We start from the raw sequence: 22661 nt of genomic DNA, 5'->3' as shown, positions 1-22661 counted from the left end.
ATTGTTCTCTAACAACACAAATTGGGAACTTTCTTTAAGACTTAAAGGGAAAATGTAAGAATAGAAATCCTATGCCCATTTATGAAGATGTAAGTCTTGCTATATTCAGTGGGCTTACTCCCTAGTAAGTGTGTTTGGCATTACAGGCTAATGTCATCTTCCCAACACTATATTATTCAAAGAGAGTATTGGCCTTAATTTTTTTTAAGTGTTTAGTTTTTGGCATTCCTGATTGTGTAGAAAGGTGTGGCCTTGTCATAGAAGTAAAATCCAGAGGTAATTTAATAATAAAATAAAATATACCTTGTAATAATATTTAAGGTTCCCTGGAGACTTGAAAAGGACTACACTGTACTTATGTGGACTTTATATACTGTTGGTTTCCAGTCCATTCCAAACTTCTCATATCTCACATAGCTTTCCCCCACTACATTCCATCCCCCTCTACAAAGAAAATGAATTGATCATCTTTCTTTGAAACAGTTGATACATACATTCCACAAATGTATCAATCTCTGAAGAAATGCAAATTACTTAAACTCTAAAGCACAGCCTGATAATGTGTGTGTGTGTGCGTGTAAGTCAATAAAATCCTCTCCCCCACTAGGAACAAGTTGTGGAATAGGGAATAACACTTAATCTTTATGATAGAGAAAAATATTGCAAATACAAGAGGAATTCGATGTTGCTTTTGGTTATCTGTATATACCAGTGAGCTACCAAACTTGGCTAACATTCAGGACAAAAAGAAACCAAACTTTGATTTTGTGGCTTTACAGATGAAAATTACAAATAAATTATGTTCATAGCAGATGCACAATATGCCTGCCTATTTTTATTTTTATTTTTTTAAAAACATATTTATAAGGAGAGGGGCCGTGGAAATTTAATTTAATGTTCATCTTAGGTAATTTCATGTCTTATTGTTCAGAGCAATTACCATAAATCTACATATCAATAAGCAAGAACAGATGTCAGTTGTTACAACTGCTCGCCAATCAGGCCTGTTAAAAAGTGGCAGATGGATGGTTGCAGAATCCTCTCATAAGGCCTATTAGCACATTCACAGAAAAACCATGTAGTACCACTCACAGTCACATATGCAGGTCTGTACAAACACAAGCAGCTCAGAGTCCTGAGATTTCTATTTCATAACTTAGAGCCCAATCCTGAGCTTGGCGCTTCAGCTTTCTGCCGAAGCGCACTGTCGGAAACATGCCGTAAGGCACGTCTGTGAGGCTTACTGCCAGGTGGGCACCCGTCCTCCGCTGCTCAGCGGTCTCACAGACTGCCGAGCCGTGGCACGGTAAGCAGGGGTGGGTAGGGGGGTGGGGAATAGGTGTTCCAGGGAGGGGGGAGGCAGGCGGAGGGGGGAGAGAGGGCGGGGAGGAGGCGTGCCGGGGGGAGGGAGGGAGGTGGGTCCTGCAGAGCTCCGCTCTACCAGATCCAAGGTGTTCGTGTGGGGCTCAGCAAAGTGAGTAGTCCCATTGCGAGGCTGCTTCCCTTATCTGGAAGAAGGGGACAAAAGTCCCCTTCTCCCAAGGTGCCACCCATGGCAGGCTGAGGCACATAGGATGCGGTGGGAGCCGTTCTCTGCAGCTACGCGCCCCGGATAGCTCAGGATTGGGCTGCCCGTTTGCATTAAAGCACATAGTGCAAACCTTCCCATAACAAGGCCATTGGCCCGATCACAGGCTACCATCCACCATTTCCCTTGAAGTCAATGTGGAATTAACCAATCACTGACATGAGATAGCATAAATCACAAAACTAAAAACTATTTTAATGCTTCCCTTAAAGGGGAAATGTATTTCCCTATTTTAGGGGAGAGGATAATATATACTGGGGTTCTCAAATTGGTCAGTCATGACCCATTAGCCTGGGAAGCCCTGCCTCTGGCCCCTTAAGGGGCGGGAAAGGAGAGAAGGCAGCAACGTGATTCCCAGGATCATGCCGCTGCCGGGGGGGGGGGGCTTGCACACTTACCTACAGCCAGTACCAGCCTCCTTGGGGGGGTCTGGGGAGCCAGGAAACCTGGGGAGCCCTCTGCAGAGCTCCCCCGGCCTGCAAACAACTGAAAAAGTTTTTAAAATGCCCACTTCCTGTTTCTATCATGAAATTGCAAGTGGGTGTTTTTTAAAAACTTTTTCAGATAATTGGAGACTTGGAGAATCCAGCAGAAGGGCCCCCAAACTCCACAGACTCTCCAGAAGGCTGGGGCTGGCTGTAGGTAAGTGTGTAAACCCCCCCCCCCGTCCCTGGCAGCAGCATGATCCTGAGGATCGAGTTGCTGCCTTCCCCCCTTCCCTGCAACAACTTACCTCTGCTCTCAAACTCCCTGAGAGTTTGAGGACCACTGATATAGACATTAAGGACAAGAAAACCCACCATATATTGATGGGAATGAATTGTGACAGCACAATCTTAAAGACCCCTTAAACAGGACAGGCATCCTGTCCTCTTAAGCTTTGAAAGGACTCTGCAAAACTATCATTGTCATAATTATCACTGCCAACTTTAAAATGCAGTTTGCTTTTTTTCACTGAAACTGAAACTTACTGTCAGCAGCTTCTTTCCTGTTTCTGCTGTTTTCGGTCATTTCTATTATTATATCCTTCTATTTACTGTTAACTTCAGGCAGAATGGCAGACTACTCACTAAACACTGCACATGACAGTGCTCAAAGCCTTTCAAATATTTTGCCTTTGTAAGCCTTACTTGCAACAGCCCTGAAAGTAGATAAGAATTATTCCCATATAGAAAATAAATAGCATATAGCATGAGAGATTGGGGGCACTGGTCTAAGGGCCAAAAACCTACTTATATTAACATGACTTGGGTGACTTCTGAAAGACCCCAACCTCTGGCTTTGTTCAGTCATTTGGGGAAGAATTCCAAAGGCAGAAATCAGTCCCTTTTAATGCTTCTCTTATGGACTGTTTAGATTACAACTGTATTCTCAGAGAACTGGATTTCATCTGGGTTGCATCTTAATATAAAGTGGATTAAACTAGTTGTCTCACCATTTTCTTTTGCTTGTCCCTTAAAAGAGAAGGTAAAAGATGGAAGCAGGAGAAAGCAAAGGGGACAATTATCTAGTAAAACTGGCTGTTAAGTGTGTGTGTGCCTTGTTGTGGCCAACAATGTCAAGAGACAATATTGTAATGGTTCCTGAGCAGCTGATGGGCAGGATTTTGCTGAGGGACCTTTTTTCTCTTTTGAAGGAGTTCAGTTTTGGCAGTTTTCATAATGTTAAGCTGTTTGAGTAGATTGAGAATATCTTCAGTTTTTGCTCAAAGATATAATGATAGACAGGACAGTGCATCAATTTCACTGAATGTATCATGAGTGATAGTATAGTAATAAATTTTTTTTTTAAGTTAAAAGTGTTCCCCAAATTATAAGATGGTGTTAACGGTAGCTCCCAGGTCTGAAAAAATTGAAGTTTGCTAGGCTAGATGATACCCTGAAATGGTTACACAAGGCTAATTGATAAAGACAGGAGCAGCATGTGGGATGAAACCAGGCCCAAGCTGTTCCACCACTGAACCATAATTTTGACAAATAAGCTGCAGGCTGTACTTGTGCTATATGAGAAAATTTCTCAACATGCTTTCCTTCTCTGGTCTATCACTTTCCTTCATTCATCTGCAGGGCCATCTAAAGCAGAATATTACCAGCAGCTCTTAAAACTCAAAGCCAGTTCCAAAAATGCCAACTGTGAAAATGTTGTTAAGATATATTTTTGATGAGGAAAAAAAAATCCTGCTAGATTATAACCGTAACATAATAGAAACCTCAAGCGCTTGCCAAAGAATCTGAGCCAGAGAAAATAACTCAGAGATATTGTCATCTGTGGGCCAATTTATATTGTCAGACAGCAGGTTCTGCATTAGTCTCTGGTGCCAGTGCAATAATGGCATATTGTAAGGAAGAAGCACACAATGTCTATGGGGAGTAGCTCATCTCTTTTTCATAGGCATACTTCAAGAACCATTCAAAAGCCCAGCATTAATAAAAAGAAGAAAAAGGAGAAGAAAACACAAAGACAATCTATGGAAAGCTTAAGCTTTTTTGTGTTGCAAAGCTGGAGGAAAGCACGACTAATTTGCTGATTTAGTCAGACCATAATTAAAAATAAACTAACGTGCAAATTTGATGGTGATAGTTGCAAGAGAGGGGTTGTGCTTTTATGAGAAACATCAATTTCAAGTAAGCGGGGGGGAGGCTTTTAACAGTTTTGTAGGACTGGCATAATGTACATCTGTGCACAGATCTGCTGCCTTCTCTCACATCGTGTTAAGTTGGGAGACCAGCATGGTAGGTCACCCAGCAGGGCTGACCTTTTGTTAATCACCGTACATCAGTTACTACTGGCATGCAGCTCATTACTGAGGAGCTGTCCAACTAACTGCCGCTCAAAGGCGATTTATACATATCCTTTGTCTTTACTGCTTTTTAGTTACTTTCTTCTGCTTCTTTTCCCCCACCCCTGAACCAAACAATTATATTTTTTCAAATAAGAAAAACCCTCCGCTTTGTAGTGTTAGTGGCTATGTTTTGATGAGGTCCAAGTTAATTTCCAGTTATTATAAAATAAATTATTATTATTATCAGTATTTATATACCGGTTTTCAACAGAAAGTTCACAAAGCGGTTTACAAAGTTCACAAAGTTCAGAAAGTTCACAAAGAGAAAATCAAACAAATGGCTTCCTGTCCCAAAAGGGCTCACAATCTAAAAAGATGCAAAAGAACACCAGCAGACAGCCACTAGAAAAGACAGTGCTGGGGTGAAATCCGACAAACCTCTATCCAAAAATGTAGATTCCCTAGTCTTAAGTTTTGGGAAGAATGCCACAACCTTTTTATATCTGTTCCTTTTAATCAAAGTAGATCAGAATTTCCATTAATTTGATTGCACCAAACACTAAAAAAATGCTTGTTGACTGTGTAGTACCTGCCCAAAGTCTAACCCATTTTCCTCACCTGTATCTGTAATAAATAAATAAAATACTTCGTAAAAAAAAGAAAAAAAGAAATTGCTTGTTGAAGATGTTGGTAGCTGCTACGCATGAAGAAACAGTTATGAGGATGAACGGCTCTTTGGCTATTTGAACTAGGTGGTGGTGTGCAGCTGGCTGCCATTCCACTGCTTATCTGCACAGCCATGTGTGAAGTTCATAGGACAACTGGTTCTGTTCTGGGTGGCCTAGGGCAGGGCCTGGACTGTGGGCCAAAGGGGGAACTTCTTTCCTCTTGCGAACTCTTGGAAATCTGACCTAGGCATTGGCCAATACTTCCTTGCCTGCATCTGGACTGGAGATCCCAAAGCCTATGCTGGGGTAGGAGAATACAGCAAGAGAAAAAAGACCAGTTCTGCAACCAGCTTTGCTGACTAACATGGGCAACTGTTAAACCAAACAAAATGTAAAGCCATTTCATGCATTCCATTTTTAGATATACACTCTTAAGGTATGTTAACTGTCCATCACAAAATGTAAAGTGTTAATACAACAACACATGTATGACACAGGTTTGCAACTGGTTGTAGCTCCATTAGGGCTGCACACCCTATGCCAATGCCTGCCCTGTCCCTCAGGGCTCATTTACTAAAATGAAAGATTTCAGGATGCAAACCTCTTTTGCATATCTCACCCTAAAGGCTGTAACTCAAAGCCAATCAACTTGGAAGTTGTTCCAATTGAACACACTGGGACTTTTCTGAGTAAACGTGTTTTAGAGCAGGCTTTAAAATGCCTCTCTCTGTAAACCTGGCATAGGAGCTGTCCTCTTACTCCTTCCTGTAGAAAACATACCCTGCACATGCTCAAAGGCACTGTCTCCGCTATTGCTTCATAGCTTCTGGGGCTAGAGCCCTGCCTGCATGCTTAAATGAAACGGCTGCTGAACTCCTTGGAGAGCATAACAGGACAGGTGTCGCTAACAAAAAAGAAAATGGAATTGATTAACAAAGAAGCCACAACTCACCAGCCATTTGTTGAATGCCACTGAAGGCACCCAAGTTACTGGAGGAGGTTGCTTGCTGCAGAAGCTGCAAATTAATAACAAGAAGAACAGCATTAATGAGGTTAATAGCGCAACAAGTTAAGACTAAAGCAAAATTATCTGAATCAAATTAAATTTGAGATACTTATAGTTTCCTTTACATTTATACAGTCTCTTGCTTCTGCCTGGTGTTGGAATGAAGGTCCCCAGAGTCGATGCTGTAAATCCATATTAATGTCTAATCTCTATTAAGAAACACACAGACACTGGGGAAACTCAATAACATTGCTGCTTTAAAACAATTAATCAATTTACTCTTTTTAACAGCCAGGTGTTAAATCTATTTCAGCCTGACGTAGCGTGACTAATCATTGCCCTCTGCAGTCTAGCAGTTACCATAACTCATCTCTGTCAATCACAGTCCATTTTCTGCCTTCCCACTTAAAACAGAGGCTTATTTCTTTGGCATCTTTTGCTGACACATGTTCACACGAGTGCATAAGTTTCCCTTCATGCCTGAAGGCAATGCTGAATCAGAGTCCTGCCCTGATTGATATTCAGGAACTCCTCTGCTTTGCAGGCCATACTTTCCCACAAAGCTGCATTCACCTGGGCATCCCTATTTGCCCAGTTGCCTTAAGAGACTGATATATCTTGATTCCTAATGGTTGCAGCATTGTGGTGTATGTATGTACGGGTCATAATATCACAGCTGAATGTTTCACATTATCACCTATTTAATGCTTTTCAGTGGAGATAATTCAAGCATTCAGCTGCCAGCCCTTAGGGTTCACACGTGCACATTCATCAACTGCGGCATCAAGTGACAATGTGCCTGTCTGAATGGGGCATCACAGATCCAGCATCCCCGAGGGAATTATTGTAGTTCCTCATGTCACCTTAATTACTTCTGTGCTTTTCAATTGAGTCAGTTTATACATTCAGTTGTCATGGTATGCAGAGAAATCCAGTGATTTTCATGTCCCAGTCACAGACACATCCAGAGCAGACAGCCCTGCCCTGTTATTCCCATGGCACACAGCAGTCTATTTGGGTGTGTTTGGCTCAGCACGCAGAACAGTTTCCCGCGATTGTAAATTTCTTTCAAAAGCAGGGATACAGGGACTGCACCTCTGTTCTGTGAGACAGAACTACACAGGCTTCCAAGGTGCACATAAAGGAAGGTGCCTCCTGAGTGAGTGAAAAGTTGATCCATGCCAGTGGTGTACCTAGGGGGCAATGGGGGCAAAAGCCCCAGGTGTCAGGCTTGGAGGGTCAGGCTTGTGACCCACTCCTCCCTGCCACTCCTTTCTTTACGGGGAGGAGAAGAGGGCAGCCCTCAAATCGCCAGGGAACCACGCAGACAGTGGCTGTGCTCCCACAGGCACTGTTGGCCCTCAGTTTGGTGGGGAATCACTTCTAGCAGCGTGATAAAGCTCTGATGGAGCCTGGGCTGCCTCCTTCCTCCCCCGTTTTTCAAAAGGGGGAAGGAGGAGGTGGCGTAGAAGTAATTGTGATGATGCAATGACATCACCACAATTACTTCCAGATCAGAAAGGGCAGTAAATGGGGGCGGCCGCTGGCATGAAAAGCGCCAAAACCACCACTGATGGTTTCTTTTTGTTAAAAATAAAAAAACAAGTTTCTAGCCCTTTTTGATGTGGAAAAACACCTGAAACTATCTAGGTAAAGCTTAGTTAAATCAGAAGGATTGGAGGACTGAGTAGGATTTCTGGTGCTTGCAGATGGAGGGGTCCAGCCTTCTGCAAAGCTCTTTGGTTTTCCGAAAAATAAATTGGGTAGAATAAGAAAAAAACATGCAAATATGCGTATTTTGTAAAAAGGCCCAGAATCCTGCCATTCTTAGAATAGAATATCAGCTATCTCACTGTGCAGAAATGATATTTTTTCTAAGCACAGAGTAAAAATGTGGGCCGCCCCTAATGTTAGAGCGCAGTGGTTGATCTAGCCCTGTCCTATTCTATGCTACATATTAAATCCAACTCTGGCATTTGCAACACTCTGAATGGACACATACATGGACTTTTACAGAAAAACACAGTGTGCAAATAATTTCTTAATCAAGTCACGTGCAATTATTTTATTCAAAAATGAAGTGCTAAATGAATGAATATGATATCATTCATTGGTGCTAAGGCTGTATTTGCAATATATTTACATAATGCAGCCTCTTTAATCCAAAACCTGGGTTGGAGTAAAGGGAAGTAAAGAGGAGAGGCACTGCATACACTCAGATAATCAAAAGCCTAAACGTGTTCTAGCAATATTCATATATAAAGCTGCATTATCATTGACCTACAGCATGTGGAGGCAAAGTGGGAATTCAGAGAATCAGATGATTAGATATTTGTTTTTTCCCTATTCATGAAGCTTCAGCTGAATGTGTGTGTATCTATCTATCTATGGCTGCAATCCTAACCACATATTCCGGAGAGTAAGCCCCACTGAACAAAATAGGACTTACTTCTGAGTCTACCTGGTTAGGATTGTGCCCTGAATCTATATCTAGATAAATATACACATATACAAACTGACATAAATAGCTAGTTTATGCTAAGGCAGTGTTTCCCAAACTGTGGGTTAGGACCCACCACTGGGTCATGATCTGATTGTTGCTGAGTAGTGAAACTGACAATCAGATAGCTGACAAAGAAAATGTATTGAGTCCTATGAAAAGTAAAACTGAGCCACAAGTGTGCGTTGACTCATGAGTATACAACTGGGCCCCAGTTCATTTTGGATGACAGGCTTAGAGGAACTCAGTGCCACCAGAATGGTCCCAATCTGAGGAACGCAGGTCCCCCAAAACACTTGAGAAAATGACAAGAAAAAATGTATATTGAGCCCCATAGGAAGTTTAACTGAGCCACGTGCAGAGATGTTGTAACATGGGCAGGGCCTGAGGGGCATCTGCCAGGGGGACTATGCCAAGGGGGAACAATTTTTTTCCCCCTATGGATACTGCAGACCCACTTTAAAAACATTTAAAAAGCAAAGAAAAAAAGCCAGGCTCTTTTGCAGAGCCAGCAACTCACATGGCTGCCCAGGTGCCTGCTTCACTTTGCTTCGCTCATGGGCTCCTTCCACCCTTGATAGGGACTCCCCTTTTGCTGAACACAAAGAAGAGGAGGCTCCCTCCTCCTCCAGGAGAAAGCAGAAAAGACACCATGACATCGTTTGATGTCATGATTTTCAAAAGGATGTTCTGGATGTTCTGATGTTCTGGATGCCAGAAACTAGCCAAAACTGAGGTATTAACAGAGAACTTTAGACACCATTCAATTTCTCTGAAAGATTCATGTTTAACTTTCAGGAGAGTGGTTTTAAAAAGAAACTGCTATAATCACAAGAGGAAAGAAAAGCAGAATGGTGCTTAAGCACAAGTGGAAATCTTAGTGAAGGTCTGAAATCTTCACCATTAAATTAATGTAAGTGATTATGTTCAAATTGGAACCTGCACATATATGCACCAACCTCACCTCAAAAAATGATTTACTCAGCTATGTACTTGTGGGAATTTGAGAAAACGAGTACAGCTTGTTTTCCTCAAATGTCCATTCAGTCTTAACCTCAAACCTTCCAACATTTCGCAGGTAGAAATAGAGATACACTTAAAACGCCCTTATGACCCTACTGAAAATCACTGCCTGAGCACTTCTGCTGCCCACACTGCTTTCGGTTCTACTCCGTCTAGTGTATGCTGTTTTCATTTGCTTTGCAAAGGCCTGTCCTTCACTAGTTCAAAAACCAAGAGGTGCCTGTGTTGCAAATACATGAAAAAATATAATTGTTCTGCAATAGTTCAGAAATTTAGTTCAAGAGCTGCAGAGTGTGAAATGGAAGGCAGTGTAAAATTCATGTTAATGTGCATGAATTTAGATAAATGTGGAATCAGAAAGAAGAGACTGCGTAAGACAAGCAGAGAGGGCTGGAGTATGACCACTGTAGCAACTCATACTAATGTACTGTATATTGTGTAGCATGTAGCAATATTTCAATAAGGCATGGTCAAAAGAGCAAAAGTGGGATAGTGATTTACCAGGGGAAGCAACCAGAAAACAGGGACTGTCCCTGGCAAACACAGACACAGCTGGAACTTTCACTGGTTCTTAGCAGCATCCTTAACTCAGTGCTGACAAAGTGCATGACAATTTAATGACAGATATGTTCCCTGCAATGCTTAAAACGTATTCTGCTAAGATAAATATCACAGTTTGCTTTGAAAATGTTTGTAATCAAATTTGATGATTACTTACAGCCAGGTACTGTGGTGTGAGTCCTCCAAGACCTGTAAGGTTCCCCCAGGTGGCAGTGTTCAGCTGTTGCATCTGTTGTGCCAACTGCTGTTGTAAACGTCTCTGCTCTTTGTCCTTTTGGGTATCAGCAAACTTCACGACTATTGGTGAAGAACAGCCCTGCGATTGGACAGATTGGGGGGAAAACAAATCACTCTAGCACACGTTTACATGAGTCTTTTCCTGAGAAGTTGTATCCCCAACTTCTGAGATGACCTGCTTTATTTTTTTACCAGATCATGTGACTCATGTAAAGGTGTTTTAATAACTTTGCAACTCAAAAGATCGTAACTGTCAGCACTTGGTATTTCTCCACCCTCCCATCTTTTTAACACTCCTTAAGATCCTTTAAGTTACAGCATAAAATTCCTTTTCAAAATAAACACTAGTCTTCCTTGGGATCAAGATGGACATATGCAGGGTTGTGTTCTTCCTCAACAGGTGGAGAAGAGGCGGCAATGAGGAGTTCCTTTCAGACAAGGCGAGGGATCTCATGAGGAGACAGATCAATCACCTGCCCCCACTGCTGCTGCACCTCTTTCTCCTCCAGCATCCTGTCGTCCCTCTCTCCTCCTCCAGCAACCATTTCACTGGATGCTCTCTCTTTTGGTTTAAGTCCTGCATGGTTTGTTCTGAGCAGTGCCCCTCCCCTCACAGTGAGATGATGAACAGAGCTGAGGATGTCTTTTAATTATTTTTTACACTATTACCTGACCCTAAACACCCTTGCTTAGAACAAAGTGCCACTGATTCCAAGAAAGTGTGTGCAACACTCAGCTGATAAAATGGAAACCAGTCTAAACAGGACTTCTACAGGAAACCCCATTTAATGAATGGAAACTATGCAAGTAAGATGGCCAACTCTTTTTAATATCCCAATGCGGTGAGAGAGAAGGCAACTGCTATTCCTCTTACTTGGTCCCTCTACAGTTGTGTCATCATATGCATCCCTCAACCGGTGAATTGAGAACCCCAGATGTCTATGCTGAAAGTGAGGGTGGATGATGACAAACTGCATGGGTGGGCAAGCACAGGCAAGAGAACCAGTAGTTGCCCTTTCTTGTTACACTGGGAGGTTTATGAGTGCAGTGCCCGAGGCAAAAAATGGCAACTCTGTGTACAAGAGCATGTGTTTGTGCTTATGACTGCAATGGAATGGGGCTGCACTTTAAGAATTTTAGGGCTTCAGTCCACAGAAAATGAGTCACACTTAAATCCCGCTGAAACAGAGCTGGCCCTGAAATTTTCATAAAAAGTGAAATTTGCTCCAAATTTCAGGTTTCCTCTTAGGGAGAAACATCTGAGAACTGTCAAGGAAAGCCAAAAAAGATTTGGTAAGGCAAAAAGATTTCTCAGCGTTTTAATGGGACCAAAGTGTGAGTCACTTTATGTGAACTGTGGTCTTTATGTGACTTGCTCCTTCATACCACCTGAATATGTGTGATTTGAATGTCATATAGGCATTTCAGGTGTGCTACGTTGGGGTTGCTCCTGTAATTTCTGACCACTTTTAATCTATGTGATTCATGCTAGTCTGTGGAACATTCTTGCAGTGAAGGGCGCTGTGTCTGAGATCAGTCTCTTTAGACACCCTTCCTGTATCTCTATGTACGAATAATTCTATGATTAAAATTCAGAGCCATCAAAATGATTCTTCTTTGCTGTCGGAAAATGAATGGCAACTTGGCATCATTTTAAGTTGAGAATGCATGAGCATCTGTTATGTCCAGGCTAAACTGAAAGATTGCTGCCTGAAAATTAATTTTAACACAAATCTTAAACTTCTTAGAGCCCAATCCTGGGCTCTCAGCGCCGTGGCTTTGTGCCGCTGTGCACTGTCGCAAACGTGCCATAAAGCACGTTTGTGAGCCTCACCTGTGCTACGGCCTGTGCTAGCCCAGCGCTGGCCAGAGCTGGGCTAGCACCAGGCTAGTGCAGGGCCGTTGCTCAGCCTCCACAGCTCGGCAGTCTCACGGACCGCCAAGCCATGGCACAGTAAGCAGGGCAGGGAGGGGGTGTGGAGGAGACGTTTTTGGGAGGGGGGAGGATGGCGGGGGGTGGAGAGAGGGTGGGGGGAGGTGTGACGGGGAGGCGGGGCGGGGAGAGGGGTGGGTGGGAGGTATGCCGGGGGAGGGGGGAGGGGGGTCCGTGGAGCTCCGCTCCACCGGATCCAAGGCACTCGTGGAGGGCTTGGCGCCCTACATGAGCACCTCAACCGTAAAGTGACTAGCCCCATTGTGGGGCTGCTTACCCTATCCAGGAGAAGGGGACGAAAGTCCCCTTTTGCGGAGGTGCCGCCTGCAGTAGCCTGAGGGGCACAGGATCCAGCAGCAGCTGTTCAGCTCAGTCCTTGGCACTCCCGGCAGCTCAGGATTGGGCTGTTATAAGACTAAAACATCACAGAGGTTGAAATTCTCATCTCTTTTACTGAGCAGTAACTACATTTTTGATGTTATTTTTTGCAAATCTAAGAGCCACCTTTCACATTGCATTAAATGTGTTATTGGCTCAAGTGCATGTAATTTTTGTTTACTACATAATGGCTGCAGCAGACCCAATCCAGTTCAGGATCATAGTATTGGGATTTGGTAATATTATTGAGCCGATCTGGATTCATGACCTACTCTCTGAAACTGCTGACTGTCCCGGAGGTAAGCTCTTGTTGGTGCAAATGGGAACTTCTCTGCTGGGATAAACAGCTCTGCAGGGACCTGATAAATGGCAGCAGTGGCAAAGGTTAAAGCAACCCCCCCCCCTCCTGATTATGACTACAGTCTAGATTGGGACCTCTGTGGTAGCTTTTCAGTAAACACAGTCAAGAACAATGATGTCTTAAACATAACGTATAGTTTGGCCCTAAGTCTGCAATCCTAAGCAATTTTACTAGGGATTTAATGCAGCAGGACATATTTTCTAGCAAATGGGGCTTAGGATCAGGTGACCAGTGTTGTTTAGAGAAACTCTGCTCTTTGTGGACTTTTCTCTAAAGAGCTCCACAGCAGAACAGTCATGACAATTTTTATAGTAAAACAATTGTGAGATAAACTTGATAGTAATCTCTTTTCTGTGGTGACAACCCATCAACACACTTTCAAATAATCATGCTTAGAAATCCATCATTTGGGGGATAATCTGCATCATGGCGAGTTCTGTGCTGAAACACCTATTGATTTTAATGGTCATAGATTGTACCCTTGACTGGCAGTATTCCATATCCATTTTGTTTAATTCATTTTAAAAAATGTCCTTTTGGGAGCTGAATAAAAATTAGAGAGATGGGCAGAAGTGGCAGATGAACTGTCTGCAAAACTGTAGAGTTTTTTCATGGTACTGTCACTGCATTCATCCAAGTTATTTAAATATTAACATAAAAATTTATTCTTATTTTGCTCTATAAACGTCCAGTTTTTTCAGCTTAAATGATAGAATAGGCAACATGGCAAGTTTGGATTCTATTCTGCACTGGATTTCCAAGAAGATGCAAAACAGTTTACTGCATGCTCCCCATACACACATGACTGAAAATTTCTTTCAAAAGGAGCAGAAATAAATTTCAAGGACAGAAATATGAGATAGTAGTTCCGGTCTACAATCCTGCAGCTTCAAGCTTCACATGGTAGCTGATATTGTATTTATGAATGCTTAACTGGCAATAAATTGCATAAAACAATATTGCAGCATTTTATGAATCTATAATTCTTCCCCCCCCCCCCCGTCTGCTTCATATTTTGTCAGGGCAGCAATTTCATGAGAACAAACATCACGTAGATTGAAATTGTACATAGCAAAGTGGCCTCATATGAGAAAACAATTGTTATTGCTGTAACTAATTTGTTCCATGATCAAAAATGAACATTAGTGTTTTTGTCTAATGTAATGTTTTGAGCATACTATAGGTTACAATGTGATGGTGATCACAGCATTCTAAAAAATGTGGGTAAAGAGCAGCGGGGTGTAAACAGCAAACTGAGAAGAGAGACTTTCAGGAGACACTTGCTCTTTCAAACATTTTCATTCTCATTATTTTGGATTTTGTGCTTGGGTTGAAAGTGTGTCTTTAGTGGCATAGAAAAGTGAAAATAATGAAATCAAGACAAGATCAAATGAAATCAAAAGAAGAACATAGCGACACTGTTTCAATTGAAATATGATTGCATAATATATAATCTTCTATTTGAAAATAATTTTCTTTGCATTAAACATGAAATCAAAGTGTAAAGGGGCATTAAAGATTCTGGTTGAGTGTCCAGATTTAAGATTAGCTATTGAAGGTCAACTCTTTACGATAATAGAATTGACATTAATAACCAAAGAGAAGGAACTATAATAGTATATTGGCCTAAACCAATATATTCTTAAGTTTTTCCTTCCTGTTCACTATCTTAAGATAAGCAAACATTTTCCTTTTTCATCGGTTTTTACCTTCCTTCTCATTAATTCTTCCTCTCAGATGCAGCCTGTGATCTTTCCCCTTTCAACTGTCCACTCTGAGGTGTCTTTCTATAGACATTGTTGTATCTCAAGGGTATATCTTTAGTATTGGTATAAAGAGTATTTGTATATACCAAGAATCACACCAATGGCTGAATATAAATGAAAATAGGAAAATTACAACACACTTGAATGTTACTTTAAGAAATCTTTGTAGATTTCTTTTTTAATATAAGTGAGAAATGGCCTCATGTATATATTAACACATTATGCTTTGGCCTGGTTTTCCTGTACTTGACAGAAATCTCGGGACTCAGCAGTTGGAAGGAACCATGCCTTCCAGCACAGTGAGATGGTGTGGCATTTTGTTCTGTTCCTACTTGAATAGTAGGACTATAAAGAGCCTTGGCTCATCAAACTCATTACTGTCTGCACTGACTGGGTGTGCCTTTCCAGAATCTCAGGCAGAGAGGGGCCTTGCTCAGCTCTGCTTCATGAGATATTTCATTGAGCAATAGTAGGACTGAACTTGAAATCGTTGACTTGCAAAGCATATGTCCTGCCATTGAACTGTAGTACCAGCACTATCTTCTAATGCTTTGGTTTCTCCTAGAGCACTGTCAGAGCAATGAGGTCAAATTTCAGCACCATTTACTTGAGCTATCCTAGAGGTTTTGAATGTTACTATATCCCAGATCACTCTGCTACTGGTCACAACTGGGCCCAAGCATCTACCACTTCCTATTCCAAGCTCTAGTGCAAAAGGAGGCACAAAGGATTCAGTAGCCGGAAAAAAAAATTGTGTGGTGAGGCACAGGATTTTTGAATACCAACAACTCCATCCCCAAATGTAGATTACACCCCACCCTGCCCAATGCATAACTATATGATGTGTGGATAGGTGGTGAATCCATGCAGGCTATGTACAGGTGCCAAGAAGCTGGCAGGGAGGGGATGCTGAATAAGTGCATTCGAGGGAAGCACTGTATGTTGGAAGGACTGAAACAATAAGGGCAAGTGTGTCATTTTTCCTAGGTTTATACTTAGGGAGATAATGTGCAATGGAGAAGAATAATGTATCCACTTCTTTATATGTTATTCCGGAAGCGCAAAAAGTGCAGAAATACCTGGAGTACTGTGTCCAGTTCTGGTTGCCACATCTCAAAAAGGACATAGTGGAAATGGAAAAGGTGCAAAAGAGAGTGACTAAGATGATTACTGGACTGGGGCACCTTCCTTATGAGGAAAGGCTATGGCGTTTGGGCCTCTTCAGCCTAGAAAAGAGGCACCTGAGGGGGGACATGATTGAGACATATAAATTTACGCATGGGAAGGATAAAGTGGATAGAGAGATGCTCTTTACACTCTCACATAACACCAGAACCAGGGGACATCCACTAAAATTGAGTGTTGGGAGAGTTAGTACAGACAAAAGAAAATATTTCTTTACTCAGCGTGTGGTTGGTCTGTGGAACTCCTTGCCACAGGATGTGGTGATGGCATCTGGCCTGTATGCCTTTAAAAGGGGATTGGACAAGTTTCTGGAGGAAAAATCCATTACGGGTTACAAGCCATGATGTGCACGTGCAACCTCCTGATTTTAGAAATGGGCTATATCAGTACACCAGATGCAAGGGAGGGCACCAGGATGCAGGTCTCTTGTTATCTGGTGTGCTTCCTGGGCCATTTGGTGGGCCGCTGTGAGATATAGGAAGCTGGACAACATGGGCCTTTGGCCTGATCCAGTGGGGCTGTTCTTATGTTCTGAAAGATGAAGCATGACTCCCTCAGGGCTGAATCTTCTTCTTTCCCCCCTGCTAATGCAGCTGCACCAAATAACTGTATCCACTGAGGTGGGGGGGAATCGGGGGCTTCAGAAGGGAAAGGGGAATAATTTCCCCTTATCCTTCCATAAACCTCCAACTCCACAATGGGTCTCCAAGGACCTGAACCAGCTCTGTAGCTGGCACAGGTCCAAGGAGGCAAAAGAGGCAGGAAGGCTGCAAAATTAGGGGCTAGCATCTGGCAGGCACAATCACAGCTGGATCCACCTCCTCCCGCAGCCTAACTGCCCCTATTCCTCTTCCCCCCTTCCCCTGCTGCCTTGCCTGTGGGAACCAGCAACGGCTGGGATGTGCTGCCTCCTCTTCTGGGAACACTCAGGGAAACCTGGGGAAAATACAATATGGGAATGTCTGGCCCTGCAAGTGAGTGAAAATAATTTGCAGCATGCCGGACTTGAACTGTCATCCACTTGCATTCTACTGTCAGCAGCAATACTGGCTTCAGTACTGATGATACTTTTTATCATCACATGTACCTGCCGAAACCCAGGTTGAGAGCCATCTAACATTACAGTGTTATGCAGCAGTAGCTTCTCCGTAAAGTACTTGTATTGGGCAGAACTTGTTATATCTGGACACATAAGGAACTTTCATTGAGATCAGCAGAGTTACGTTGATTTGGATCCATATAAATATGGATAAATAAATAAATGTTTGGATGAATAAATATGTTATCAAGTCTAATAAGGGAGGCATCAATTAAGCAGGTTATTCTGCAGAGCAAGGCACACCCCAGAAAACCTATGCAGCGTTCAACAGGTTGTAAAGAAAGAGAAGACCCTAAGAGCATGTTTGATTGGTTATATTAACTTGCAGCAGATCGGTGTGCAAGACCATGACTGCACTTCATTGGCCATCTCAGTGAATGACTGAAAAGAGCAGGAAGATGTGCTTGCATTGCTCAGTTCCCTCTTTATTTCCTAGCCAAGCTTCATCTAGAACCTCCTGAAGCTTCTAGAAATTAGAGGCATTTTGATTAGAAATAACTTTCATGCCTCTGAATTTCTAAAGTATCTCTATTTCCAACCTTTCAAAACAAAGTTAAGCTCAGGAAATTTATTATATTAGGGGGAAAAGAGAGAGGAAGTTATATATTTTAAACAATATAACCCCCTTCTGTTTAGTCTTGAGTAAAACATAAAAAATATGCTTACTAACATCATGAGAGGTATGGCATGACTCCAAAGAGATCTTTTAAAAAATGTTCTTACATACTAAGATTAATGTGTCTGTACAAACATATTTATATTTAAATGTCAATTGTTAGTGAAGATACTTTGGATTTCTTTCTGTGGCAGGTTCACAGCTAACAATGTATACTCTCAGTGGCTAAAAATGGATAGCACTGAAAAGAAAAACACATTGATTATAAAATATCAAAATAATCTCAACTAAAGTCAGGAGCTATTGGAACGACAATAGCTTTGCAATGCCAATATCAATATCTCTGAAAGATACAGAAGACAGTGACATTTTCATGCACTTTCACAATTTTAATTTGGTCTTTGCTCATTACACAAAGCAGTTCAATGACATAGACACAATGATTTTTTTTAGTACCCAGCATGCTTTGGGAAAGTACAGCATTGCAAAGGAAAACAAATGTTATTTAAGAAAGCTGAATGATCCCCATTTCAAAAGAAAAGAAAATACAGAAAATTTAAAAAGCAAGAAACAAGTGCACGTTACATCAAAATGCTGCTTCAGAGGAAGTCATCAATACACAGATACAGTATACGTACTACAATATAACATGCACTCTCAAAATGATTAAATTAGAAGATCCAGAATAAGACATAGTTGACTCATGAGGCTTTTTTGTGCAAAATTCTGAAACACCATGACAAAAATCACAGACTAAAAAAAAGATTATTAGGTATGGAAATTTGAATATTTGGGTTCTCACAGCTATAAGCCAAAGACAGAATGGATGTTAGCTCTCTCATAGAGAGCCAAACAGTTCACTGTATTCCGACATAATTTGAATTTCTATTGGCTATTTGGAATAATGGGTGCTTGTGTACAGAAAAACATCTGCCCTCCTTCTTCATGTTATATGGCCAGTTGAATTTGACTGGTGGCCTGCTGAGCGAGGATTTTTAAAACATCAAATAAAAGACAATTCAATGTGCCAAATATTGATTTCACTGGTATTTCAACACATTCTTTTATTTTCTGTTAAATGCCACCATATTGCCAAATAATAACAGAGATATCATCCCACGTTCTCGGACAATTAGGGGAAGTAAATGTCACAGAGATGGGGAAACAAAGAGAGAGAGAGAGAGGAGTATGGAAGCTTAAGTCTGTGATTGTCATGCGTCTGATCTTCTCCAGGAGAGCATGGCTTTACCATTCCCAATCATTTGCACAAAGAAAACAAAGAAAGGGCAGATGATACAGTACTGTACCTCCATGGTCTGAGACTGGTGCATGGCTTTGATTGCATTCTGTGCCATTGCCCTTGTCGAAAACGTGACAAACGCACAGCCTGTGGGAACAAGGGGACAGGGAGCAGGAAAGACAAAAAAACAACAAGACAAAAGGGTTGGACGCTTGTTAAACCAACACAGTCTACGAGAACGGCCACAAGACGACACTGTTCTCCGTAGTACATAAAATTAAAAAACAAAAACAAAAAACTACTCCTCTAATTTACTTGGCTCAGCAGAGCAAATTTGCTAATCTGACCATAGATTGGGGAGAAAGAGAGAGAGAGGGAGAGAAGGGAAAGCAAAGTTTGGATGAGGTTCTTTCAGACTTATCTTCTTCCATTCACTAACTCATTGCTCATTTTTCTTAAAAAGCTATTTAAGATGTTTAGATATTTAAAGGTATTTATTCCAGTTGACACGACCAGCACATGGTTTAATTACCAAATTAAGCCTTAAGCACTGGCCAATGACCAAGGGTCACTATGCATAAATCAACTGGAAAATAAAGCTTAGAAAGTGCTGAGGCAGCAATTATGCATTAAGCCCTCATTCACCAAAATCAGTGGGGCTTTTACATGTGCAGGAAAGGACTTTGGTAAGCAAAGCTTCAGTATCACTATCAGTTCTAAAACTCAGTTCTGCATAATTCAGTGTGACTTTAGATATTATTTAAGAAGTTCATCAATCAAATATGAAGTCAGAACAGTACTTTTATATCCAGTTGCTGGTGTTTCTTGTAATATTGGAATAGGAGTTTGTCCATTTCTGTCCACCCCATACAATCAGATATGCATGTTGGCCCACCCATTAGGAGACTGTGAAGTGTGTGTGGGACTGCACAAAACAGGTAGTGCTTCATTAACACCTGAACCATCATCCATCAGTTCTGCAATGGGTGTATTTGTGGGAGATTTTTGCTCATCCCCAAATAAAAAATAATTTTCAGTGACCTCTCCCTGCCATCTATTTGCACTAAGCACAGGAGAATCCACCCTTCAATGACCATGAAAGCTATTTTCTGGAATCTTGCTATGCTAAGGTATGTGTATGCATTTCCTGCATGTGTCAGCTACTTCATTCTTTCTAATGGTGGAAGCAACTTAGTGTGTGCAACTTATTGCAAACAAACCTGCTGTCTTCATAGAAATAAATATTGACGTCATGAGACTGCAGCAGATAAGATCTGCAAATATATTAGAGCACCTGAGCATGGGATAGAGTGCTAGACTAGGCTGCAGGGTTGAATTTTTCCCAGACCACAGGAGGATACGGCATTAGCCAAATTAAGTTTTCCCACAACTTATTTATCCAAAATGACCCAGAAAGATAGAATGTCCATCTCACTTCCTTCACAGAACTCATTCAAAATTTGAATTTCAAATGTAGGCACAGTTAAGAAAACGGCCTTTTTCCTCATCAAGATAATAGTGGTCCCGGTTCCAGAAAAAAAGAGGAAAAAAAGAAAAAAACTAGAATAATGGTAACAATATATAAATATTGATAATTATAATAATATTTTTAGAGGCGTGAATGGATGAAATGATATGAGTGGAGAAAAATGCTGTTTGCATGGGCAGGCCTCTCTACGTGAGTGCTAGAACTATAGTTTGTAGGGTCAGAGATGAGTTCACCCTCAGAATACAAAGTAGCCGAAGGGACTGGAGATGGCACCAGAGGTAAGCCAAGTCAAACACTGGAAAAGGCCACGAGCTTATCAGATGGCCTTCCTGGCTGGACCAATCCCTAAATTTTCAGTACTCATAGCAGTGCCTAATGCAGCTATCAAGGGACAGGCAGGGAGTGCCATGGGGGCTGATGGCTCAGTGCATTTGGTCTCCCAGTGACCTGGTGCTGGGACAGGCCTTATGATTTTAATATGACTCCATTAAAAACCTTTATTTGTAAATCCTATTTAGTGACACAAAGTTTCCAAATGTTCAACTGCCAGCGATCACACTGCAACAAATAAACTAACCCAGGATTTACTTATTACCTCCCAACTTGGCTTCCATTGTTGGATAATTGTTAGATAACGATAACTACTGTGAACAGTTGAATAATATGCACCTGAAATGCCCTTACTGGGAGAAAGGCGGGGTGTAAATAAATAATTCTCCTGACCAAATTGGAGAGAACTCTTTTCAGGACATGGAAGCAATTTGGATTTCCCTGGAAAGTATGTCTTATGCTAGTGCTGGACCCCAAATGAAATAAGAGTGTGCACAAGATATTGGGAACATCAGATTCATGACCTACAGTGGAAAAGATGGCAGCAAATCACTTTGTGGGCTTTTGAGGAGGGGTGAGCTTGTGTGAATCTGAATCAAAATCAGGCAGAGTGAGATCCCCTGTAGAGTTGCCCAGTTTTCACTAGTAAGAAAAGTTGCTACTGGAAGTTTGCATAAAGAAAAAGCTGTAGGATAATGCAGATTCAAGATTATTTCAGAGTAATACCATGACATATTGAAGGGTAAGCAAACACAATCTTAAGCCCATTTTGTTTGAGATCTCTAATAACTTCAAAAGTGCATTGATTTTTAGCCTGGCACTCTTTGAAACTTCAGTTTCAAAAAAAACACCAGTATGTTCCACTCAATTTCTTCTACACATTGTTATTTTTATTATTAATGCTATGACTTTAAAAGGTTACCAAATGAAGCAAATCTAAATACACAGAGGCTGAAAAATGGTGTCATTATAGAGCTGATGCATGAAAGTTACAGCCAGTCAGGCTACATGAAAAACAAGTGTCAATATTGTTGTCCCCATGGCCAATGAGCAAAAGAAAACCAAAAAAATATTTTCTAGCCAGTCTGTTTGCTTTATGGAAATCAATTTGTGAATCTAAAATAGATCTTCGTTTGTTTTATGCTTTTCTCAGTGCCTAAGAATATAAAGTCAAAGCTGCATTAACATTTTAATTGAACTCAGAATGGTCCAATACAGCCCCTGCACTGGCTCCCTGCAAACTCAGTTTACTAGGCACAGCCAACTACAGGAATGTTTGCTTCTTCCTCCATTCACAGGAACAAATTATTTCATCTTTCTCCTATGTTACATTGTGCATCAACACTAATAATAGAACTGAACTGGATGATACTTTCCCCCTGTTTCTGTTCATTATGTTGGGGGGGGGGAGTAAATGCATGCCTGCCCTCCTTGCCCACCTTTAGAATCCTGTATAATTCTCAATGACGGCTACATGTGGGGAATCTAATGTGTGTAGATCAAAAGTGAATGGATATGGTTACAGCAGTGGTTCTCAAACTCTCTGGGAGAGTTTGAGAGCCACTAAGTTCTTGCGTGGGTGGGAGGGGGGGGCAGCAGGGGTGGGGGAAGGCAGCAGCACGACCCCCAGGATCGCACCACCCAGGGGGGCTGCAGGGGCTTGGATACGTGTACCCAAGCCCCTGCAGCCCCCCTGAGCAGCGCGATCCTGGGGATCGCGCTGCTGCCTCCTCCCTGCCTCCAGGCTGCCCCCACCCCTTAAGGGGGCAGGGGCCAGGGCCCCCAGGCTGGGACACTGCGACGCCCCAGTTTGAAAAGCCCTGGGTTACAGGATTCAACAGGTGGGCAAGGAGGGCAGGCATGCACTTTTTTGGGGGGGAGGAATCAACAGTGTAATTT

The 22661-nt window shown here is 41.9% G+C and overlaps 1 protein-coding gene across 15 annotated transcripts in view; it reads right to left on the bottom strand.

The window, feature by feature from the left end:
• Nucleotides 1–22661, bottom strand: part of CELF2 (CUGBP Elav-like family member 2) — a 503139-nt gene that overhangs the window by 44896 nt on the left and 435582 nt on the right. For all 15 annotated transcript variants that reach the window (XM_066633616.1, XM_066633614.1, XM_066633615.1 and 12 more), the window contains 3 exons: nt 19011–19090; nt 10286–10444; nt 5991–6054 (listed from right to left, as the gene is read on the bottom strand). In XM_066633616.1, coding sequence (XP_066489713.1) covers nt 5991–6054; nt 10286–10444; nt 19011–19090 — 303 coding nt within the window. The remainder of the gene's footprint in view (nt 1–5990; nt 6055–10285; nt 10445–19010; nt 19091–22661) is intronic.

This window comes from Tiliqua scincoides, chromosome 7, assembly GCF_035046505.1.
Source record: "Tiliqua scincoides isolate rTilSci1 chromosome 7, rTilSci1.hap2, whole genome shotgun sequence".
In the NCBI taxonomy this organism is placed as follows: Eukaryota; Metazoa; Chordata; class Lepidosauria; order Squamata; family Scincidae; genus Tiliqua; species Tiliqua scincoides.
Note: the sequence above shows the minus strand (reverse complement) of the source record. Positions and strands in the feature narration are given on the sequence as shown.